At 41.1% G+C, this 23,705-nt stretch overlaps 1 protein-coding gene across 2 annotated transcripts in view; it reads left to right on the forward strand.

The window, feature by feature from the left end:
* LOC140756885 (organic cation transporter protein) overlaps window positions 1–23,705 on the forward strand; it is a 55,986-nt gene that overhangs the window by 11,894 nt on the left and 20,387 nt on the right. For both annotated transcript variants that reach the window (XM_073092418.1, XM_073092419.1), the window contains exon 2: window positions 4,265–4,696. In XM_073092418.1, the coding sequence (XP_072948519.1) occupies window positions 4,332–4,696 (365 nt within the window). In that variant the 5' untranslated portion in view covers window positions 4,265–4,331. The remainder of the gene's footprint in view (window positions 1–4,264; window positions 4,697–23,705) is intronic.

The following is a 23,705-nucleotide window of genomic DNA, read 5'->3' on the forward strand; positions in this document are numbered from 1 at the left end:
AGGCCATGGTGAAAATAATTATTTTTTTGTAATTAACCATGATTTTTAATCACGCGATTATTTAATTCATTGGTATTACAAATAGTATCTTTGATTGATGAATTAGAAATTAGTTGAACGGTTGTACGCGACTAAAGCTTAGTTTTTTAGGGTTCCGCATACAAACGTAATAATTATAATTTAAAAACTAAAAACAACGCTAAAATCGTTATCCTGACGATCCTGATGAGGAGAATGGGACTAAATGATTAAAAACATTTATTGTCATCGGTTCTTGATAAGTGTTCAAAATTTTAAATTAATCGGACCGTTCAAAGTGGGTAAAAATCGAGTTCAAAGATTCCGTTACATACATACATACCTTAATAGAAACTTTATTTATTTTTATTTTTTTAAAGTTAAAAAAGAGGGGCCCTATACATATAAGAAACCGGTATTTATCATTTAAACCAATGAATTATAAAGAGTAGATTAATACTTTAAATTTTACTTTACATTTTAACATGCCCATTATATCTGCTCTTATTAAATACTAAGAATGAAAATAAAACGGATTTTTTGGACGCAACGAGTTCGGTTCGCACTTGTCCAATTATTTTTATAATATAGAAGTAGCTCACAAGCATACAGTCCACCTGATTGTAAGTGGCTACTACCGCCTGTAATCAACCCCAGATAAGATTAAATTCCTACCTGAGTTCGGCCACAGGCCGCTAACTCTGAGATCTAAACTGCCTCGGAACAGTGTGTCTTTCTTACCACACTTCAAACCAGAACACAGCAACACTGTTGTTATAACAGTTGTTCCGTGGCGTTCCAGCTTAGTCCTCAGGGGTAGCGGCGCATCTGTGCAACCTCAGGTAGTAATCTAATCCTACATGGGGTTGATTGCAGATACATGGGCGGCAGTAGCCTCTTACCGTCAGGTGGACTGCATGCTCGTCTGCTACTCCTATATTATAAAAGGTGTGGCGGTGTTACAATCGAACCATGAAGCGTTTCAATTTAAATATCAACTAACATGTAATAAATAAAGTACAGCTAGTTAATAGTTGGTTTACTGCAAAATGTCATTACCATTCTCAGTAAAGATTTGCGAATGTTTCGCAATAATCCTTGAGCGTACAACACCTGGTGTTTGTGGTGGCCATGTTTGTGTAGGATTTAGGATATTTACTTTGTAAGCTGCACATATACATTTAAACGAGTTTTCGCGGCTTCGCTCGCGTTACGAAGTAATATTTTCATTCCCTATTTTATCCCCTTGGGGGTAGAATTTATCAAAATCTTTTCTTAGCGGATGCCTACGTCATAACATCTACCTGCATGCCAAATTTCAGCCCGATCCGTCCAGTGGTTTGGGCTGTGCGTTGATAGATCACTATATCAGTCAGTTACCTTTGAGTTATATATATTTTGAAGGCAGTACGACTCCGGCGGCACCATCGCCACACCTATTTCTGTTATAACAGCAGTGTTAAGCACTGCTGTGTTCTGGTTTAAAGGGTGTGGTAAGGAAGACATACTTTTCCGAGCCGTTCCAGCTTAGACCTCGGGGATGACGGCGCATCTGTAGCCGACCTCAAATAGGAATACCTAATCCTTTTGGGGTTGGTTACAGATGTCCATGGGCGGCAGTACACTTACCATCAGGTGGAGTGCATGCTCGTCTGCTACTCCTATATTATAAAAAAATACATTACAATTATTTTTTGGCTTAATCTTATATATAAAATTCTCGTGTCACAATGTTAGTTACCGTACTTCTCTGAAACGACTTTACCGATTTTCACCAAATTTTATATGCATATTCAGTAGGTCTGAGAATCGAATGCTATCTATTTTTCATACCCCTAAGAGATAAGGGTTGTTCACCCTTAACATTTTTTATTTATATGGCAACACAACGTTTGCCGGGTCAGCTAGTTGGCTTATAAAATTATTTACTTTTAAGCTTACAACAGTTTGATTGATATTTTAACTAAAGTTACCCCTATTGCAGGTTAATAATAATTTATTTCATTTGTTAAATACTTTTCTATTTTATTTTTGGAATATTCAGTCTTGCTTTCAGTTTTGAAATGTCTTCTGAATTTTGCAATGTCTTTTGTACAGATCCTTCAGTTGTCCAAGTTTTCTTAAAATGTTTTCCTTCATCATTTAAGCTAGTGATAATTAATTTCTAATACGCACATAATTTAAAAAATCAGAGGTACGTGCGTGGCATTGAACCTCCGATACCTCGATCAAGAGGCCGAGTTTCTTAACCACTGGGCTATCAATACACTTGTAAATTGTTTAGGACTTTTTTATATAAATACTAGCTGACCCGGCAATCATTGTGTTGCCTTATAAATAAAAAAATGTTAAGGGTGAACAACCTTCATCACTTAGGAGTATGAAAAATAGATAGTAGCCGATTCGCAGACCTACTGAATATGCATATAAAATTAGGTGAAAATCGGTAAAGCCGTTACGGAGGAGTACGGTAACTAACATTGTGACACGAGAATTTTATAAGATGGTAACCCTACTATTTGCTATGTTGTATCTATTAAATTAAATTTGAGATACTAGATCATTCATTTTAGACAGCTAACGATTACTATTACGCTTTTTGAACGCACAAAATAACAACTCACATTTATACATTATGTATTAAGTTGATATAATAATATTAAATCTTTAGTAACACCTATTTCTAGCTAAGTACTTGCGTTTTAGGGTTAAGTGGTAATAAAAACGGAACCTTATTAAAGTTACCATCTGTACCACACATACAGCCGTCCTTCTCGGAGTCGCTGACGGGCGGTTCGAGCTCCCACTCTTGCCACCCGCAACCCCGGAAACCCCCGTTTAGTCGCCTCTTACGACAGGCAGGGGATACCGTAGTCCATTCTACTCCCGGAACTAAAGGGACGAGGGAGTAGCCACCTACCATCAAGCGGACTACATGCTCGTCTGCTACTCCTATATTATAAAAAGAATAGGCCTAAGATGGTTGTCCCTGTAGTTCCGGGACTAGAATAGGGCTACGGTATCCCCTGTCTGTCGTAAGAGGCGACTAAAAGGGGGCTTCCGGGGTTGCGGGCGGCAAGAGTGGAGCTTGAACCGCCCGGCCAGCGGCCCCGGGAAGGACGACGGTATGTGTGGTTGCATACCGTCGTACACACCAGATGGTGTGGCGAGCGTCAAGCTCACCTGGGCGGAGCCCGACAGGGCAACGCGCTAAGAGGACTCCGGTTGCGTTCTTTTGGAGAACCCGGAGTCCTCTACGCAGCGCAGAGGACGGCCACTGGGGGGGTTTTAATGCGGTAAAAATCCCACATAATCCGGCGTCGCTCCCACGTTGTCGGGTACCTTTTGAAGGTTTCCGCCTCGACAAAAAAAAAGGCCTAAGATGGTGGCTTCATAATTGAGTATACTTCATGTGAGTCAGCTCATAAACAGGAGAACATAGTAACTTTATGCTTTAAATACCCATTGACCATAAAGCTATGTCGAAATATAATGTACGCTAGTTCAATGTTAAGTAATTTAGAGTCAATTCGAGTGCGTAAAGGTGACCAGAATTATAATTATTTCGTAAATAACAAGACTCTGAACTAGATTCATTGAATTTGTATTTGTAAAATAACTTAAGACATATTTGTAATAACAAATTGAGCGACTGACTGTTTGCTTATGGGGTTTATCTTATATATAAAATACTCGTGTCACAATGTTAGTTACCGTACTCTTCCGAAACGGGATTACCGAATTTCACCAAATGTTATATGCATATTCAGCAGGTCTGAGAATCGGCTACTATCTATTTTTCGTACCCCTAAGTAATAAGGGTTGTACCATTTAACATTTTTGATGTGAAACATCTATAGCCGCACGTAAAACCGATTTCTGGCGTGGCGACGCATGGTATATATATACAGTCTATATGCAGTAGTGTGTACGGTGTGGCGACGCGTCGCCATGCGCAATCGAATTCAATAAATAGTCATCGTTATCTGGAAAAAAATCGTAATATTTTATTTTATCATTATGACATATTTAGTTCCTATCACAATATGTTCTTTCCTGCATATTACTTTTACAAAATAATGTCGATGTTTCACATCTGCCAGGCGTCCCGTGACGGCTCACATTTTTTTTATTTTTATGGCAAAACAACGTTTGTCGGGTCAGCTAGTATGATATAATATAAAGCATATGATGAAAACTTTAAACAAATAAAATATTGTTATAATTTTTAATTTCTTTGTTACAGATAATATCACAACGATAATTAGAGCATGAACATTAAATAATTAAAAAACAAATCGACAAACAACAAGATGGCGCCCCAAGAGCGAACTCCTTGCTGCGAAGATGACAGTTCCCGCCAAAACGGTTCTGACAACCTGTCAAACATAAATTTAAATGGCGGATTTGTCAACAAAGGCTACGAAAATGACAGCGACAATGTTGCCAACCCGAAAACTGACAAAGAAGTTGCCAGTGAGAAAAAAGCAACGGATTTTGACGATTTATTACCCCATGTCGGCGAATTTGGATTATATCAGAAGATTTTGTTTCTCTTAATGATTCCGTTTGCGTTTTTCGTCGCGTTTGTGTATTTCTCGCAAATCTTCATGACTTTGACGCCGGAGCAGCACTGGTGTTGGGTTCCTGAGTTAGCGAATTTGACTGTTGAAGAAAGGTAAGATTTTTTATACTCTTAAATAGACGTAGAGGCACTATCGTCACACCAATTAGTGTTTAATTATGAGAGATTATTATTAATAATTATAAATTATTAATTATGAGAGATACATGGGCTCTAGCGGACTAAGGGAAGACGGAAGGGGGACGTAAAAGGCGCTCCTTCAATATTGTTGCTAAAAAAGGCTGTCAGATCCACACAATCTGTGAAATGTGCATAAATCAGCGAAAATAAAGGTCACCGGAGGCATTTTAACTTAATTCTAATATATAGCAACGAATTAATCGTCCTCTGAAAGAAATTCAATTCTATTTTTAAATATATTAAGAGGGTCGTCATATGTAGAGGTCGCTACAATCGTACCACATAAAACCACAGATAAAAATAAAGGAAATATGTGTATTATATTTTTTAGTAGTCGCCATGGTTACACCACACCTAATTCCACAAAGAGGAAAAAATAATTGGCAAGTGCAAGTCGAGCTCGCACCCGGAGGGTTCTCTACTACCAAAATTTTCATTTTTTTTAATATATAGTGTTTTTTTTATTATAGCAGCCATTGAAGTACATACATCATAATACATACAAAATACCAATTTGTTGTATGGGGACCCCTTTTTATATTCAACTTTTTTTTATTTTTAGTATTTGTTGTAATAGCGGCCACCGTTATACATTATTTGTAAAAAAAAATCAAGTGTCTATCTATTACGGTTCCAGAGATAGAGCCCTGTAACAGACGGACAGACAGTGGAGTCTTAGTAAAAGGCAAAAGATGCAAATATGCACACGTATGGAGTTTCTTGCGCCGCTTCTTCTCCATAGCAAAACCTTCCGAAGCGGTGGTAGTTTGTTGACTTTCAAAAAGTATTCTATATAATTCAATTTTGAATAAATGAGATTTGAATTTGAATTTAGGATTCCGTTCCTACCCTTTGGGTACGAAACCCTCATAAAAATATTATGAAATATGAATGTATTAGAGCTGCACAAACAAGCATAGCAGTGATAGCCTAGTGGTTAAGAAACGCGGCCTCTCGATCGAGGGGTCCGAGGTTCAAATCCCAGGCACGCACCTCTGATTTTCAAATTTATGTGCGTATTAGAAATTAATTATCACTTGCTTAAACGGTGAAGGAAAACATCGTGAGGAAACCTGCATACCTGAGAGATTTATAAAAAAAAAAAAAACTCAACGGTATGTGAAGTCTATCAATACGCACTTGGCCAGCGCGGTGGACTAAGGCCTAATCCTTCTCATTATGAGAGGAGACCCGTGCCCAGCAGTGGGACAGTAATGGGTTGATGATGATAATGATGATGATGAAACAAGCATATTCTTTAATAATACAAACAAACATTACAATTTATTTACTAATATAAATATATGCCAAGGTTAATTACTTTCTTTAGGCAAATGAGATAATATGAATGTACGTCATATAAGGTCAAATTACAAATTACTAATTGGTAAGTTGTAATAGATTTTGAGTTACGCAATTTTTGTTAAGTTAGTGATAGTGTAGTTTAAAATGACCTCCTGATAAAGAGGTCCGAGGTTCGAATCTGAGGCACAAATTTTTCAAAATTACGTGCGTATTATTTTCTTATATAATCTGTAATCATCACTTGATAAGTGTAGATTATGGGTTTTCAAATAAAACTCCAACTTGAATCTTCAGTTCTTTTCTTCTTGTTTTTATTCCGAGGCGTACACATTTTTCCATACAAAAAGGCGAGCTTAAGTACTTATTTTGGGTACCGCAACAGGCGCAGGCTCAGTCAGCAACCGCGTCCTATTGCCGTCCCTTTCTAACATAGCCTGTCTTACTCTTACAATTCTATGCTTACACTCTATTGCTATCCTACTCTTACATATCTATTCTTATTACGTAGGACTTATATCTATTGCAATAAAATGTCTTATTTACATAGTCTTAATTACATACACAAGTTACATTAATCAACATTTACATTTAAATTCTTAGGCCGTTGTCGTCCGTAATATTCTCCCCCCGGCGTAGATTCTTCGAAGCCTCCTCCATCTGAAGGACGGCAAGCTTCGTCGCTGGCCTCTGGAACACACCTCCCTTTGTGCGGACGTCTGCAGACCGGACGATGCCATCAGGTCCCGGGTGAACTCGCTCGACGACTCCTCTCGGCCAGGTATTGCGGGGTAAGGCGTAGTCGACCACAATTACGAGATCGCCTTCCCGCAGTTGTGACGCCTGTGCGTTGGACGGCCCCCGCGGAATGAGCGTAGGCAGGTACTCTCGCAGCCATCGCTGCCAGAACTGGTCCGCCAGTGCCTGCGCCCTTCTCCACGTGCTGCGGTCCGCCTCGGTGCATGGCCCCGTCCGCGGTAGCCCCGTCGATGAGCCGATGAGGAAGTGATTCGGCGTTAGTGCTTCCTCGTCCTCGGGGTCCACGGAGACGTGCGTGAGCGGTCGCGCGTTCACGCTGTACTCGGCCTCGGTGATTAACGTCTGCAGTACCTCTTCTTTTGGCGACTTTTCTTTGAGCGTGGTGCTTAGTGCGGTTTTTACTGAACGCACTAAGCGCTCCCAGGCTCCTCCCATGTGTGGCGCCCCCGGCGGTATGAAACGCCAGTCGGTGTTGTACTGCAGACCGTAGTCCCGTAGTGCTGCGATCCATGCTCCGTATGTATTTCTCAGTTCGACGTCGGCCCCTCTAAAGTTAGTGGCGTTGTCGGAGTATATGACGCGCGGCCAACCCCTTCTGGCGGCCATCCTTCGCAGCGCCATAACAGCTGAGTCCGTAGAGAGCGACTGGACGATCTCTAAATGAATGGCCCTTGTGGTGAGACAGGTAAATAGTGCACACCACCTCTTTTCGTGTCTTCGTCCGATAGTCATAGCCGAAATAGTCCACGCCACAATAGGTGAAGGCGCGGTGCCCCGAGTCCAACCTCACTTTAGGTAGGTCTCCTTTCGGTGGTGTCGTCGGAGTCGCCTTGTACACGCGACAGTATTGACACACTCGTGCTACTTTCTTGACTGTAGGCCTCAAGCGCAGTATGATGAATCGTTGACGGAGCTCGTTGACGACTCGTTCGTTATTCGCGTGTCCCGCCCGGCGATGATAATGCTCGACAAGCAGGTGAGTAAAGGGATGCTGCCCGTCGAGTATTACCGGCTCATTAGAGTGCGTTGTAGAATAGAGCGCACCTATACGGCCTCTTGCGGTTATTAGCCCGTCGTTCAATACTGCGTCGAGCCTTTTAAATTTGCTGTGTCGTTGTAGCGGCTGGTTGTGACTTAACCGCGCTAAGTCTTCGCTGAAGGAGTCCCGCTGCGCGCGTTGAAACCACCGTCGTTCGGCCGCTTCTAAGTGTGACACTTCTAAGTGTAGAGTCTTGTCTCTAGATCGAAGCTTCTCGACGAATAGCTGAGTAAGTGCCGTCGCCCTTATAAGCTTCAGGTAACTGGAGAACCTTCTAATGTCGGGTAATGAGTCGTTGCGGTCCGAGTCCTCTTCTGAGACGGTGTAACACGTCTCCCCGGTCTCTTCACCTTCCCCGTTCTCCGTAGGCCAGTGCTCTTCTGTGGCTCGTAGGAATTGCGGTCCCGTGAACCACCGGTCCCGGCTGTCGATCCCGTCGGTTTGAAGCCTGGTCGCATCGTCGGCTACGTTGAGTGTTGTAGGCACCCATCGCCAATCCTCTGTATGTGTGAGCTCGGCGATCTCAGCTAGGCGATGTGAGACGAACGGCGTGTATTTTTTCGTCTCGTTTCTTATCCACTGAAGGACGGTGCGGGAGTCACTCCAGTATATGACTCGTTTGGGTTTCCAACAGCTGTGCTCCCTGACTATAGTGTTAGCCATTCGTGCCCCGATTAACGCAGCTTGGAGCTCCAGTCTCGGAATGGTTAGTAACTTCAGTGGAGCCACCTTCGCCTTGGCCATTACTTGTATTGTTTCTATGTGATCGCCGTGTGCGATCCTCCAGTAGGCCACCGTAGCGTAGGCTTGCTCGCTTGCGTCGACAAACACGTGTAACTCGATGTGAGTTTCCGGCGTTACGTTGTAGCTATAGCACCGCGGTATTGCTAGTGCTGAGACATCTGGGAGTCGCCTTATCCACTCGTCGAATAGGTTAGCGTCTTCAGATGGCAATTCCTGGTCCCAATCAACCTTCTTGAGCCACAAGCGTTGTAATATCATCTTGCCGACGATCGTATATTGACTGATAAGCCCCAGTGGGTCGTACACCGACATAACCGCGCTTAGGGTTTCGCGTTTAGTCGGTGCTCTCAACCGCAGTCTGACCTCATCGGGAACCCTCTTGATGTCAGTGTTGAAGGTGAGGGTGTCGGAGCTCGGGTCCCAGCGCAGCCCCAATGTCTTTTCCTTCTGGTGTGCTGCTAACTTTACATTCGCGCTTTCAGACTTCTTATCTTCGGGTATGCTAGCTAAAACTCTCTTGCTATTTGAGTTCCATCTTCTTAAGTTGAAGTCCGCTTGTTGATGGATGTAGGTAACTTCGTTCACCATTTTAATAGCCTCCTCTTCAGATGGGAAACTGTCTAGGTAATCGTCCATGTAGTGTCGCTCCTTGACCGCCGTGGCCGCCTCTGGGTATTTACTTTCATAGTCGACGGCGTTGCGGTTTCTTACGCTGTGAGCGAGGTATGGCGAACTGCTGGCTCCGAATATCATGGAGACCATTTTAAATCTTCTCGGAGGGTCCGTAGGCTTGTCCCTCCATAAAAACATCTGTGCCGGTTGGTCCTCGGGTCTGATTTTAACCCTAAGGAACATTTCTTCGATGTCCGCTGTGACGGCGATTCTCTTTTCTCTGAACCCGAACAATATTCTTGTGAGTGAAGCTAGTAGGTCGGGTCCTTCTAGTAGGAAGTCATTGAGACAGACTCCCTTCACCTTAGCCGCCGCGTCGAAGACCATTCTAACTTTTCCCGGCTTGTTGTGATTGGTGACGGCGAAGTGCGGCAGGAACCATTTTACGTTGCTATCCCTTTCGCTGCCGTCGCATTGCACCGCGTAACCCTTTTGTATAAGGTTAGCGATCTGAGCCGCGTATTCCTTTTTAAACGCCGGCTCCTTAGTCATCCTCTTCTCGAGCGTGTGTAGTCTCTTAAGGGCAGACTCGTAGCTATCTGGGAACGTGGGGTTATCTATCTTCCAGGGCAGACCCACTTCGAAGTGGCCGTCCTTTCTTGTGGCGGTCGCTTCGAAAATGTCGTTGGCTCTCTTCTCATGCTTATTAATTTTTTCTTTAGTCGATACGCCAAGCGAGTCCACGTCGAAATGTGACTCGACGAGCTTCTGTAGTTGGACGTCGCTCGCGCAGATGTGAAGTACGGCCGCCTGGTCTTGATAAATCGATTTCCTGGGTACCGACCCGTGCAGTACCCATCCCAACTTCGTTCTCGACGCGGCGGGTTCATTTCTCTTGCCGGCGCGCAGCTGTCGCGATATTATTAGATGCCAGTTGTCGGCACCTATCAATATGCGAGGTCGAGCTTCTCCCTTACTGATGCTATCTTGTACAACTTGCAGGTGCTTGTACCGTTCTAAGTTGTGCGGTACGCGTTGGTGATGTAGCTGTAGTCCTTTTACTGTGCGGGCTGTCACTAAGTAGGCTTCTTGTTCGTGTACCCCTTTGACACGAACCTTGACCGCTTCGCTGTCGATCCTTCTCTGATCGTTAATACCCCTTATGTTCAGAGGTCGATTCGGTCCGCCGTTAGTGAGTTGCTTCGCTAATTCTTCGTCTATTAGCGTCACAGTAGACCCTTCGTCTAGGAGGGCGTACGTATTTACCTCCCCCCGTGGACCGCTGAGTTTCACCTCGCAGGTTTTGAGCAGTACTGATGTAATAGGCGACCTCCTTGTCGTGACGCTCATTACTAGCGCGGCTGCTTCGTCTTCCCTGCCGTCGTCCGGAGTGCTCACTGTAGTCGTAGACTCCGTTACTTTTTCTTTATGTAGTAGCGCGTGATGTTGGTAGGTACATCCGTGGACTCCGCAGGCCTTGGCTTTGCATGTGAACCTGCTGTGCTTCCTTTTCATGCATTTGAAGCACATCTTGTTGTCCTTTGCCCACTTCCATCGCTCGTTGACGTCGAGTGCTTTGAGTTTATCGCACTCAGTAGTGTAGTGTCCCCCAGTTGGACACATGAAGCATTTTCTTTCTTCCGGTTGACTTTCCCCCGCAGTGTATACGCCCTTGGTAGCAACCCGCTTTGGTGCTACTTCTCTTCTGACGGGTACCGGAACGCTTCGCTTCGTTGTGTGGGTGTACCTTATCATAAGGTCCGCTTCGGCCATTAAAAACTCGGAGAGTACTATCATTTCATTATCTTCCATGATGCGTGCTTCGTTATTGGCTGCGTACTCCGCCCATTTGCTTATGAGATGAGGACTCAGTTTGTCCATTACGTCTCGAACGAGTAGCGGGTTTCGTAGGTAGCCTCTTCTATCTATACTTTTTATCGTATAGACAATATTTTGAATCTTCACCGCGAACTCATACAGATCGGTGCTCGCGCTCCCTAATTTCGGGATCTTTTTGAGCTCTTCCATGGCCCGATCTATTATGAATTCCGGTCTTCCATATTTCATCTCTAATGTGCGCATGATGATATCTGGGTTAGATGCGGTGAATAGCTGTGACAGCACGGTTTCTCTCGCTTCCCCTCGCAGGCTGTTTCGCAGTCGAAGGAGATTTTCCGTTGGAGAGAACTTAAAGAGTCTTGTAGAATCTTCCATGGCGGCCTTATACGGTAGCCACTCGGCGACGGCTCCCGTGAATATAGGTAGTTCCGCTGTTTGGCGAGGCAACGGTCTTGAGGCGACTAGTTTTTCTAAGGTGTCGGCTAGCCGTTGAATGCCTTGGAATTTCGCGTTCTCCCCCCGTTGCTTACTAACGGGAGGGCGAACCTCTTCCGGTTCTTCCCTGTATTTCGTCGCCGTTGGTTGTTCCATGCTTCTATCCACCCAGTCTTGTACCCTTTCGTTGCATGAGCTCGCCGCATATTCAGATTCGGCTTCGATTGCAGTCATTTCGGCGGCTAATCTCGATTTGATTAGCTTTTCTTTCATAAGTAGCCGCTTCTCTTCTATAGCCGCGAGTTCTTTCTCCGCTTCGTATTGTGCCATCTTCATACGTGCGTCGATGCTTCGCTTTGAAGTGTTACTGCGAGCGGTGTGTGCCGGCGACGTAGGTCTCCGCACCGGCGATGTAGGTCTCCGCACCGGCGATGAAGTTTCACGCCTTGGTGGCGTGCTAGCTGGTCGTGCAGGTGGCCCCATGACGGACGTCCGCGTTGACGTCGCTGGTGCTGTCTCTCTCGCCCCTTCTGGCGGAGAGTGCTCCATCCTTTTTTCTTGGGAATTTCCTGCGACCGTCGACGGCGACTGCGGAGAATCTTCATAAATTCGGTGTAGCGATGGCCCTGGCGCACCCTTAGCGCCCGGGGCTGCTTCTGACTCGCTGTACCCCGATTCGGAGCGAACACGACCCCTTGTGTTCATTGCGATCGGCGTATTCATCTTGAGTCTTCTTTAAATCCGGCTTCTCGAAGGACCAATGTAGATTATGGGTTTTCAAATAAAACTCCAACTTGAATCTTCAGTTCTTTTCTTCTTGTTTTTATTCCGAGGCGTACACATTTTTCCATACAAAAAGGCGAGCTTAAGTACTTATTTTGGGTACCGCAACAGGCGCAGGCTCAGTCAGCAACCGCGTCCTATTGCCGTCCCTTTCTAACATAGCCTGTCTTACTCTTACAATTCTATGCTTACACTCTATTGCTATCCTACTCTTACATATCTATTCTTATTACGTAGGACTTATATCTATTGCAATAAAATGTCTTATTTACATAGTCTTAATTACATACACAAGTTACATTAATCAACATTTACATTTAAATTCTTAGGCCGTTGTCGTCCGTAATAATAAGATTAGATTCTTAAAGTCCGCGCCAAACTGCTAGTCCGCTGTTGTGAGAAGGTGTAATCATACAATTAGCTATGGCGACGCAAATCATTTCTGTATTTAGAGCGGACTAGCAGTTTTACGCGGACTATACCTGAGGTCGGCTACAGTTGCGCCGCTATCCCTGAGGACTAAGCTGGAACGCCTCGGAAATGTATGTCTCCCTTACAACCCTTCAAACCAGAACACAGCAGCGCTACACTGTTATAACAGAAATAGGTATGGCGGTGGTGCCGCCGGAGTTGAACCACAGAGGGACTCAGAGGGTTGTAGAATTGTAGATGCCACATATAGAACCTTTGAGGATATTTTTAACTTACTCTCATGCGATAATTTTCTCTACGTTTTCATTTACCGTTTAAGTGATAATTAATTTCTAATAAGTACGCAATTTCGAGAAAAATTAAAGTTATTTCCTGGGAACCGAACCTCGGACCTCGGCTTGAGAGGCAGAATTTTGAAACAACTACGAGGCTTATTACTTTTTATCACATTTACTACATAATAATATGTTGCCGTAGGCTTTGTAATTAAATTGACTTCTAATTAATTTCATAATAACCAACATATGAACAAAATAGGATTTATTTAATAAATTTGCTCGAGCAATTAATATATGTAATTACTATATGTACTTGATTGATATATTCAGATATTTTATTTCCCAAGTTCAAATGCATAAATAAAAAGAAATAGCTGTCACTATAATTAAAATAATTATTTTACCAATTACCTTGTTATTCATAATCGATCTATCGTTTTGATTACTAAAGATTGACATTTAACTATTTCTACACAATCGTCATACATTATTGTCCCACTGCTGGGCACGGGTCTCCTCTCAGAATAAGGATTAGGTCATAGTCCACCGCGCTGGCCAAGTGCGTATTGGTAGACTTCACATACCTTAGAGAACTTTTTTTTAATCTCTCAGGTTTCCTTACGATGTTATTCTTCACAGTAAAAGATTTTCTTCACTTGTAGAATGACTAGAAAAAATTTAGAACAAGAAAATGTTTCCTAAATTTTGATCTATTTTTGTCAACAATTGTGTTATATTTTATGACAAAAAGTTATAAATTCTAATGTTTTTTATTTGTCAAGAATTCAAACATCAAATGACAAAATCATCTTTTTCTGGCTTCAAATATGTATTTTTTATGATATGGGAGTATCTGTAATCTGAGGAGGACATCTGTAATCAACCCCAGATAGGATTAGATATTTCTACCTGAGATCAGCCACAGATGCGCCGCTACCCCTGAGGACTTCTTCATTTAATTTCAAGGCGGTGAAGTTTCTTTCTATTTTATTCTTCAAAGTTCTCTAACTTTTCTTCTCTTCTCTCTTCTGTCTCTTCTTCCTCTTATTTCTCTCTTCTCTAACTCTAGTTCTCTAACGTTAAAAACAATTGTGGTCTCTTCCATAATTGTATTTAACGCCATCTGTTATCGTATTGAAGGTCAACTCTTCATTCCTTGGTAAGGGATTCCAGTAATTATTTCCCTACAACCACAATAGCTTACAAGTCACGAATTCGTGACATAACAGCGTGTATAAAAAACTGATCACTGATTCCTGTGTACTAGTTTGTTCCCGCGGTTGTGTCTAATATTTTAATACAAGAATTATTAAAAAAACGATTATGACCACTGACATATCATATGTTAAAATCCGTCAAGCCGTTTGGGCTGTAAAACGTGACAAGAGGGAGAAATGCTAACATGCGCTTCAAAACATTACTCTCCGCATTCGGGGAAAAAATAGTATTTACCTCCAAACCACATTATTATTTTTTTTTTGATAAACATATCTTTTTCTGCACGCCTAATAATAATACTTGCAAAAAATATTTTTTGAGATACTTTTGTTGTTAATTTTTACAAGTTCTACATTATGTATTTGTCAGGTGAAACCTATGAATGATTGCATGGAATCATTATCTGCCACAAAAAAAAACAAAAACCTTATCTTGCCTCAAAACATAACAGCATAGAAAAATCTTTTGATTTACAAAATTGTTTTAATTTCGTTGCATTTACACTTTCATAGTCATTGTGTATTATAATACACAATATTATTATGATAGATTAGTGAATACTCACTCCTAACAAGAAAATGTAACCAGTTTTGAGAATTGAAATAGTTGCGTAAAAAAGTTTTGCCACGTCTCCGTGCTAAGATGTCCCTAAAATATTTGAAATAATTATTTATTATGTAAATTACGCAGTATTAGTTATTTATTCGTAAATTTTCTCTAAAAATGTTTTTATTTGTCAAGAATTCAAAAAAAGAACTTACTAATAAGCCGTTTGTGGCTTCATTCAATTTCAAGGCGGCGAAGTATCTTTACTAGTCTATGATTATTCTAGAAAAAAAACGATATTTGTAAGTTTAAGACCGACAACTCATATTTTTTATGTATATAAATTCTTCCTGTTTTTGTACTAGATATTCTTCCATCCATAACGTTATCACGATTATCAGAAAAACTTATATAAAGCATTTTTTCTCACGCAAATTACGAAAAAACGAATGTCAATGAAACGTCATGTCAAAACAGTTTTATAACAAAAAATCTACACAAAATAATTTATAACCTTTAAGAGGAAGCTTCTTAAAAACTCCAATACTCGTCAATCGTGTGTAAAATTAGATATTTTTTACCACGCTTTTATTTTGAAGGTGGTAGAACCCTTTGTGGTTCGACTCCGGCGGCACCACCGCCATACCTATTTCTGTTATAACAGCAGTGTTAAGCGCTGCTGTGTTCTGGTTCGAAGGGTGTGGTAAGGCGAAAAGTTTTCCGAGGAGTTCCAGCTTAGTCCTCAGGGGTAGCGGCGCATCTGTGGCCGATCTCACGTAGGAATATCTAAATTACTAAACCGGGTTACATATGTATAATTAAGGAAAACAGTCGAAACTATCTAAGTACTATGTTATGGTTACTTTGTATTAAACCGAACGTAAATCACCTCTACATAGGGTCTTCTAAATTATAAGTCCAATTTACATGCTATAAAGAGCAAATTTTATCTATATTAAACGCTTGATTTTTTGAAACAATTTATTTTGATAAGGATTAATATTTGGTATCTATTAAAACCATTTTATTATGAACTAATTTTTTGTCTTCTTTTTAAATCATAAAATTAGTTATTGTGGAGTACGCAACAAAGATAGACATATGCTATCGCGGACTTATTTGTAGACCGTTTTAAGGTGTACAATACTGTAGAACATTAATTTGATTTATCTCGTAGGGTTCAGCCAGCGTTTGCAATGTAAGCACAAAAAATGTGTTTATTTACGAAATCAGTAAAATTATCAGTGTTTTTCTAGTATGTTATGCATGTATTATACAAACCTTCCTCTTGAATCACTCTGTCTATTAAAAAAACTGCATCAAAAACCGTTGTTTAGTTTTAAAGATCTATGCGAACATGGGGACAGACAGCGCGAAGCGACTTTGTTTTATAATATCGTGATGATGATATACATATCGTAACAGACAAACAACTTATAAATAGTTTTTATGATATTATCCGTACGCACTTGTGGTATGTTACCAATTATTAGGGTTCCGTACCGAAAGGATCAAAACGGAACATAGTCTTCGCTATCAGTCCGTCTTTACAGAGCTCTATCTCTTGAACAGTAATAGACAGGCACATAGAATTTATACAGAGTATCTATTACAAACAATGATAGCCAAATGGTTGAAACTCGGCCTCTCGAGGAATACCAGGTTCAATTCCCAAGCACGCACCTCTGATTTTTCAAAGTTATGTACGTATTAGAAATTAATTATCACTTGCTAAACGGTGAAGGAAAACATCGCGAGGAAACCTGCACACCTGAGAGATTTATAAAGAAAATCTCAAATGTATATGAAGTCTACCAATACGCGCTTGTCCAGCGCGGTGGACTATGGCCTAATCCTTCTCATTCTGAGAGGAGACCCATGCCCAGCAGTATGACAGTGATAGGCTGATAATGATGATGATGATGATGTTACAGTAATTGTTGAAAATAAACGGGACTCGCCATACTGAAACCGCTACTTTTCGGTATATAATTAGTAGTAGTAGTAGACTGTTTATTTCACAATGCATTTAGTTCTATGGCTTCTATGATGACAAATACTAAAAATAATAGATACAGAATATTTGGTGGTACAGAACCCGTGAGCTAGATCGACTCGCACTTGACCAATTATTAACACAATACAACACGATATCACGATCTTATTTTGAATTCTATAAAAGATCCGGATCGAATTCTCGGATCATCTTTTTTACACGGTATTAAGATGAAAGATAAGTAAGTTCCAAAAATTGTTTACAAGCTTTTATCCTTAAGAAATCCCAGATAGCAGCTGGGGTTTACCGGCTTTTTAAATTGCTTTTGGTATAGTTCAATAACTTTTATTACTATTTTGTAGCATCATCAACCCATTACTGTCCCACAGCTGGGCACGGGTCTCCTCTCAGAATGAGAAGGATTAGGCCATAGTCCACCGCGCTGGCCAAGTGCGTATTGGTAGACTTCACATACCTTTTGAGATTTTTTTATAAATCTCTTAGGTGTGCAGGTTTCCTCACGATGTTTTCCTTCACCGTTTAAGCAAGGGATAATTAATTTCTAATACGCACATAATTTTTGAAAATCAGAGGTGTTTGGGATTTGAACCTCGGTCCCCTCGATTGAGAGGCCGAGTTTCTTATTTTTTTATAATACTCGTACTAGCTGACCCGGCAAACGTTGTGTTGCCATATAAAAAAAATCTAACATCGAGCGGTATGATGAAATTACTGAAATGGCTATTAAAAATAGGGGTTGATGATAAAAGGGTAAAAATTTCGGGTTGAATGTATTTTAATGCCACATTATAGAAAAATAAACGACCCATGTGATCCCCTCTGGGACCGCGCGTGATATTGTACAAACGAGCTCGCCGTCTATTTGATGATAAGTGGCTACTGCCGCCTATGGACATCTGTAATCAAACCTTTAATATGAGACCTGAGATCGGCCACAAAAGCGTCGCTACCCTTGAGGACTAAGCTATAACGTCTCAGAAAAGTATGTCTCTTACCACACTTTAAACCAGAACACAGCAGCGCTACACTGCTGTTATTACAGAAAGTTATGGCGTTGGTGTCGCAGTCGAACCACTAGAATTCTACCTTCAAATAACTAAGAGCAATAACTAAATTGTCAATTACATTCTACCTTCAAATATAATAACTAAAGTGTCAATTACCCAATTGAATAGCACAAAGAATGAACAGAATCAGTAAACCAGCAAGTTATTTTGGAATAACCTTAATAACTGAATTCACCTGGTCTAATAACTTCCGTTTTTCAGTCGTTCCGTTTTACAGGAAGTTGTATTGTTAACAATTATTCACGCTTGAATTGCACAGTTGAATTTTTTTCATTTTTGCAAATTTATTCACGTTTCGTTTGTACTATTTTAAGCTTGAACGCCCAAAGATATTGACTGTAAATTCCTGTGATCGACTGTTTGAAGAAAAAATGAATTGTTTTGAAGATTGTTAAGTTTTTATAAGATTTAAACACGAGCATGCACCTGATAGTCTTGCGTCTAACACTGCTGTTATTAGGTAGAAATAGGTGTGGCGGTGGTGCCGCCGGAGTCGAACCACAAAAGGTTCTACCACCTTCAAAATTTAAAATTCTACCTTATAAAAGTTATTTATAAATAGCTGACCCGGCAAACGTTGTTGACATATAAATAAAAAAATGTTAAGGGTGAACAACCCTTATCACTTAGGGGTATGAAAGATAGTAGCCGATTCTCAGACCTACTGAATATGCGTATAAAATTTGGTGAAAATCAGTAAAGCCGTTTCGGAGGAGTACGGTGACTAACATTGTGACACGAGAATTTTATATATAAGATAAGAATAGCCACAAATGTTTTGCATTAAATATATAACAATGTATGTAAATCTCCTTAGATATGAGTATTAATTTAAATATTTATATTTATAATTCAGTATTATATCGTTATTCACAACATTGTCTTCCGGATGCAAATTTGTTAAATCACATATGCATATTTTTTTTTTGTATAATATAAGAGAAGCAGACGAGCATGCAGTCCACCTGATGGTAAGTGGCTACTGCCGCCCATAGACATCTGTAAACAACCCCAGATAGGATTAGATATTCCTACCTGAGGTCGGCCACAGATGCGCCGCTACCCCTGAGGACTAAGCTGGAACGCCTCGGAAAAGTATGTCTCCCTTACCACACAACATTATTTATTATGGGTTGTTTTCACAGACCTATCCAAAAAACAAATACAGGTCTGTGGTTATTTTTGATGCATTTTTTTTGTCTGTATTCATTTTAAACCAGTATGACAGCTTTAATCAATCATAGCGGTTTGAATTTCGGTTGCTGAATTCGAGGGTTCCAGGTTCGAATCCTAGACACTGATTTTCAGTCTAAGAGTTCTATAAAAATGCCAAGGGTATGTGAAGTCTTGGGGTTCCGTACATAAAGGGTAACAACGGAACTCTATTACTAAGCCTCCGCTGTCTGTCCGTCTGTCACAGAGCTCTATCTCTTAAACGATAGATATCAAAATTTTCATAATGCTTTTACTTCTACAGCTGCCATGAGAACAAAATATAATATAAAATTGAATATTTGATTGTACGGGACCCTCCATGTGCGATATACTCCAACTTGGCTAATTTATTTTTAAAACTTCGCGTAATATATTGGATTCTTTACGATGTTTTCCTTCACCGTTAAAAAAGTAATAATTTCTAATACGCACATAACATAAAAAAATCGGATTCGAACTTAGGACCTCCAGATTGAGAATCAATCTCAAACTTCTAGTCTATTGCTCTCGAATTTACAATTTACATATTTTAAAAATAATTATAGGCTTGCATTCATAAGTCATATTATTTACATAATTTAAAGTAATATTTCCGTAATAATAAATTAGTTAACTTTAACCTTAACCGTGGTTTAAAATTGTGTAATTTATATAACCTTAGTTATGTAATGCATTACCATTTTATATCATCATCAACCCATTACTGTCCCACTGCTGGGCACGGGTCTCCTCTCAGAATGAGAAGGATTAGGCCATAGTCCACCGCGCTGGCCAAGTGCGTATCGGTAGACTTCACATACCATTGAAAACTTTTTTTTTTCTTTTTCTTTAAGATTTCTCAGCTATGCAGGTTTCCTCACGATGTTTTGAACCCTTCGTGGTTCGACTCCGGCGGCACCACCGCCACACCTATTTCTGCCTAATAACAACAGTGTTAGGCGCTGCTGTGTTCCGTTTTGAAGGGTGTGGTAAGAGAGACAGACTTTTCCGAGGCGCTTTTTCCGAGGCAACCTTTTGAAGGTTTGAAGGCGGGTTACCTTTTGAAGGTTTCCCCCTCGTCAACAAAAAAAAAAAAAGAGAGACAGACTTTAAAGAGGCGTTCCAACTTAGTCTTCAGAGGTAGCTGCGCATCTGTGCCCGACTTCAGGTAGGAATATCTAATCCTATCTGGGGTTGATTACAGATGTCCATGGGCGGCAGTAGCCACTTACCATCAGGTGGACTGCATGCTCGTCTGCTACTACTGTATAATAAAAAAAAAAACAAAAAAAATGGTTGTCTCATATGCGTAAATCAGTCACCCACACCCTTCCATTCACGCAGAACTGCTTCACGCTAGACATAATGGCGGTGATATAGTCCACGCCAAACTGCTAGTCCGCTCTGAAGATTTTTTTTTTTTTTTATAATATGAGAGTAGCAGACGAGCATGCAGTCCACCTGATGGTAAGTGGCTACTGCCGCCCATGGACATCTGTAATCAACCCCAGATAGGATTAGATATTCGTACCCGAGGTCGGCCACAGATGCGCCGCTACCCCTGAGGACTAAGCTGGAACGCCTCGGAAAAGTCTATCTCCCTTACCACACCCTTCAAACCGGAACACAGCAGCACCTAACACTGCTGTTATTAGACAGAAATAGGTGTGGCGGTGGTGCCGCCGGAGTCGAACCACAAAGGGTTCTACCACCTTCATTGTTGAAGTAGTTGCGCACAGCCACAAGCATTTATTCCGTAGCAACGTAAGAGCATTCTAACGCAGCTATATACCCGTTGGCAACAGTGGGCAGCGGAGGGTGCCTGGAGGGGGCCCGCGTTGTCTTCCTCCCGCTAATATTTACAATTTGCTATTCGACGCGACTCGTTTCTATATTCAGAGCGGACTAGCAGTTTGGCGCGGACTTTACCCCGGTCGAACTCTACTGTTTCTACCTTCAGATTTTCGTTTTACAAGTTCCAACTTAGTCTCAAGGGCGTTACGCATTTCCGTAATGACTAACAAAAGGGTAAGCCCTGACCCTGTAAGACCACGTCTAAAGTTATCTGACCTTAAACAATAATTGTTTGCTTTGAATAACGTAATCTTTATCACACTTGAATGATTTCCGTACTTTTAGTTTTATGTTCCGGATATCTGGCGAATATAATATATACTTACTTATAATAAGTATAACGGCGCGAGCTATTATTTTCAATTAATTTTGAGTTGAAGCTATTTAATCTTATTTTATGATTTCCGTTCAAGTTACTTCACTAACAATTATTTTAGTAGACTATATTTTTGGAGCGGGTAACTCCGGATGGGGTTGCAAGTATCGCCTTTTTGTTATAAGAACTATGATTATTGTTTCGTTTTTTAGAGTCGGTTGACAATTGACGTGGATGGCGTGTCGACTTGTAAATCCATCGGCTCCGAATTTATTATTTTCTTGTGTGATTCTTTGTTGGAACCGAAAGCAGTTGGTGCACTATGAAGGAACGCCATCTGGCATTTCCATATCGGTCAGACGCGAGGCTCGGCGATCTGACAAGTATATTATAGAGCCTATTAGTATTTAATCTACACTAATATTATAAAGAGGAAAACTTTGTATGTTTGGTTGTAATGAATAGGCTCAAAAACTACTGGACGGATTTTAAAAATTCTTTCACCATTCGAAAGCTACATTATCCACGAGTAACATAGGCTATATTTTATATAAAATATATTTGTATTTGATAAATAGATTTTGAGGCGGTACAAAGTTTGCCGGGTCGGCTAGTAGTAAATAAGTTTGCAATTCACTTGATGGTAAGTGGTAACTGCCGTCTGTAGATAATCGACGTCGATTAAATTAGAGTTCTATCTGAGTTCGACCACAGAAGTCTAATTTGTAACGCCTCGGATAAGTTTTTTTTTAATAATATAGGAGTAGCAGACGAGCATACAGTCCTCCTGATGGTAAGTGGCTACTGCTGCCCATAGAGATCTGTTATCAACCCCAGATAGGATTAGATGTTCCTACCAGAAGTCGGCCTCTGATGCGCGACCCCTGAGGACTGGAGCGCCTCGGAAAAGTATGTCTCCCTTACTACACCCTTCAAAACGGAACACAGCAGCGCCTAACACTGCTGTTATGAGGCAGAAATAGGTGTGGCAGTGGTGCCGCCGGAGTCGAACCACAAAGGGTTCTACCACCTTAAATATTCACAGATGTTCATAGCAGACTATTAGGTGTATGCTGTGTGCTACAATCTTATAAAAACTTAACAATCTTCAAAACAATTCATTTTTTCTAAAAACAGTCGATCACAGGAATTTACTCTCAATATATTTTGTCGTTCAAGCTTAAAATAGTACAAATAAAACGTGAATAAATTTGCAAAAATGAATAAAAAATTCAACTCTGCAATTCAAGCGTGAATAATTGTTAACAATACAATTTCCTGTAGTGACTGAAAAACGGAAGTTATTAGACCAGGTGAATTCAGTTATTAAGGTTATTTCAAAATAACTTGCTGGTTTACTGATTTTGTTATTTCTTTGTGCTGTTCATTTGGGTAATTGACACTTTAGTTATTGTATTTGAAGGTAGAATGTAATTGACAATTTAGTAATTGTTCTTAGTTATTTGAAGTTAGAAATCAATTGGTTCGACTGCGGCACCGCCACACGTTTCTGTTATAACAGCAGTGTTAACCAGAACACAGCAGCCTGTGTTCTGGTTTGAAGTGTGGTAAGGTAGACATACTTTTCTGAGACATTCCAGCTTAGTACGTCATTGGTAGCGGCGCTTTTGTGGCCGATCTCAGGTAGGACTGTAATCTTATCTGGGGTTGATTACAGATGTCCATGGTCGGTAGTAACTTACCATAAAGTGGAAGTTGAACCACAAAGGGTTCTACCACCTTCGAAGTATGTCTCCCTTACCACACTCTTCAAACTAAAATACAGCAGCGGTGAAACTATTGTTAAATAATATAAAATTTCTCAATTTAAGTGCAGAATAAATATTGTCCTGCTGTGCACGGGTCTCCTCTCAGAATGAGAAGGATTAGGCCATAGTCCACCGCGCTGACCAAGTGTGTATTGGTAGACATTACTAGAAAATTCAACTAAAAAAAATAATGCAAATCCCCCTCTTCTAAATTCAATATTAAATCCTGAAACTAACTCTCTTTCACCTTCAGCAAAATCAAAAGGAGTACGATTTGTTTCAGCTAATCTTTTTTCTTTTTTTTTTCTTCTCGGGGGGGGGGGGGGGGAACCTTCAAAAGGTACCCGGTGCCGTGGGAGCGACACGGGGTTATGTGGGATTTTACCGCACTAAAACCCCCCCCGGTGACCGTCCTCAGCGCTGCGTAGAGGACTCCGGGATCTCCAAAGGAACGCTACCGGAGTCCTCTAAGCGCACTGCCCCGTCGGGCTCCGCCCAAGAGAGATTGAATCACCACACCGTCCGATGCACACGACGGTATGCGACCACACATACCGTCCTTCCCGGGATCGTTGGCCGGACGGTTCGAGCTCCCATTCTTACCGCCCGCAACCCCGAAAGCCCCCTTTAGTCGCCTCTTACGACAAGCAGGAGATACTACAGCCCTTTTCTGGTCCCGGAACTACAGGGACAAGTTTCAGCTAATCTAGAAGATATC

This window comes from Epargyreus clarus, unplaced genomic scaffold (genome assembly GCF_041222505.1).
Source record: "Epargyreus clarus isolate Ecla_fem2 unplaced genomic scaffold, WU_Ecla_fem_2.2 ptg000036l, whole genome shotgun sequence".
Taxonomy (NCBI): domain Eukaryota; kingdom Metazoa; phylum Arthropoda; class Insecta; order Lepidoptera; family Hesperiidae; genus Epargyreus; species Epargyreus clarus.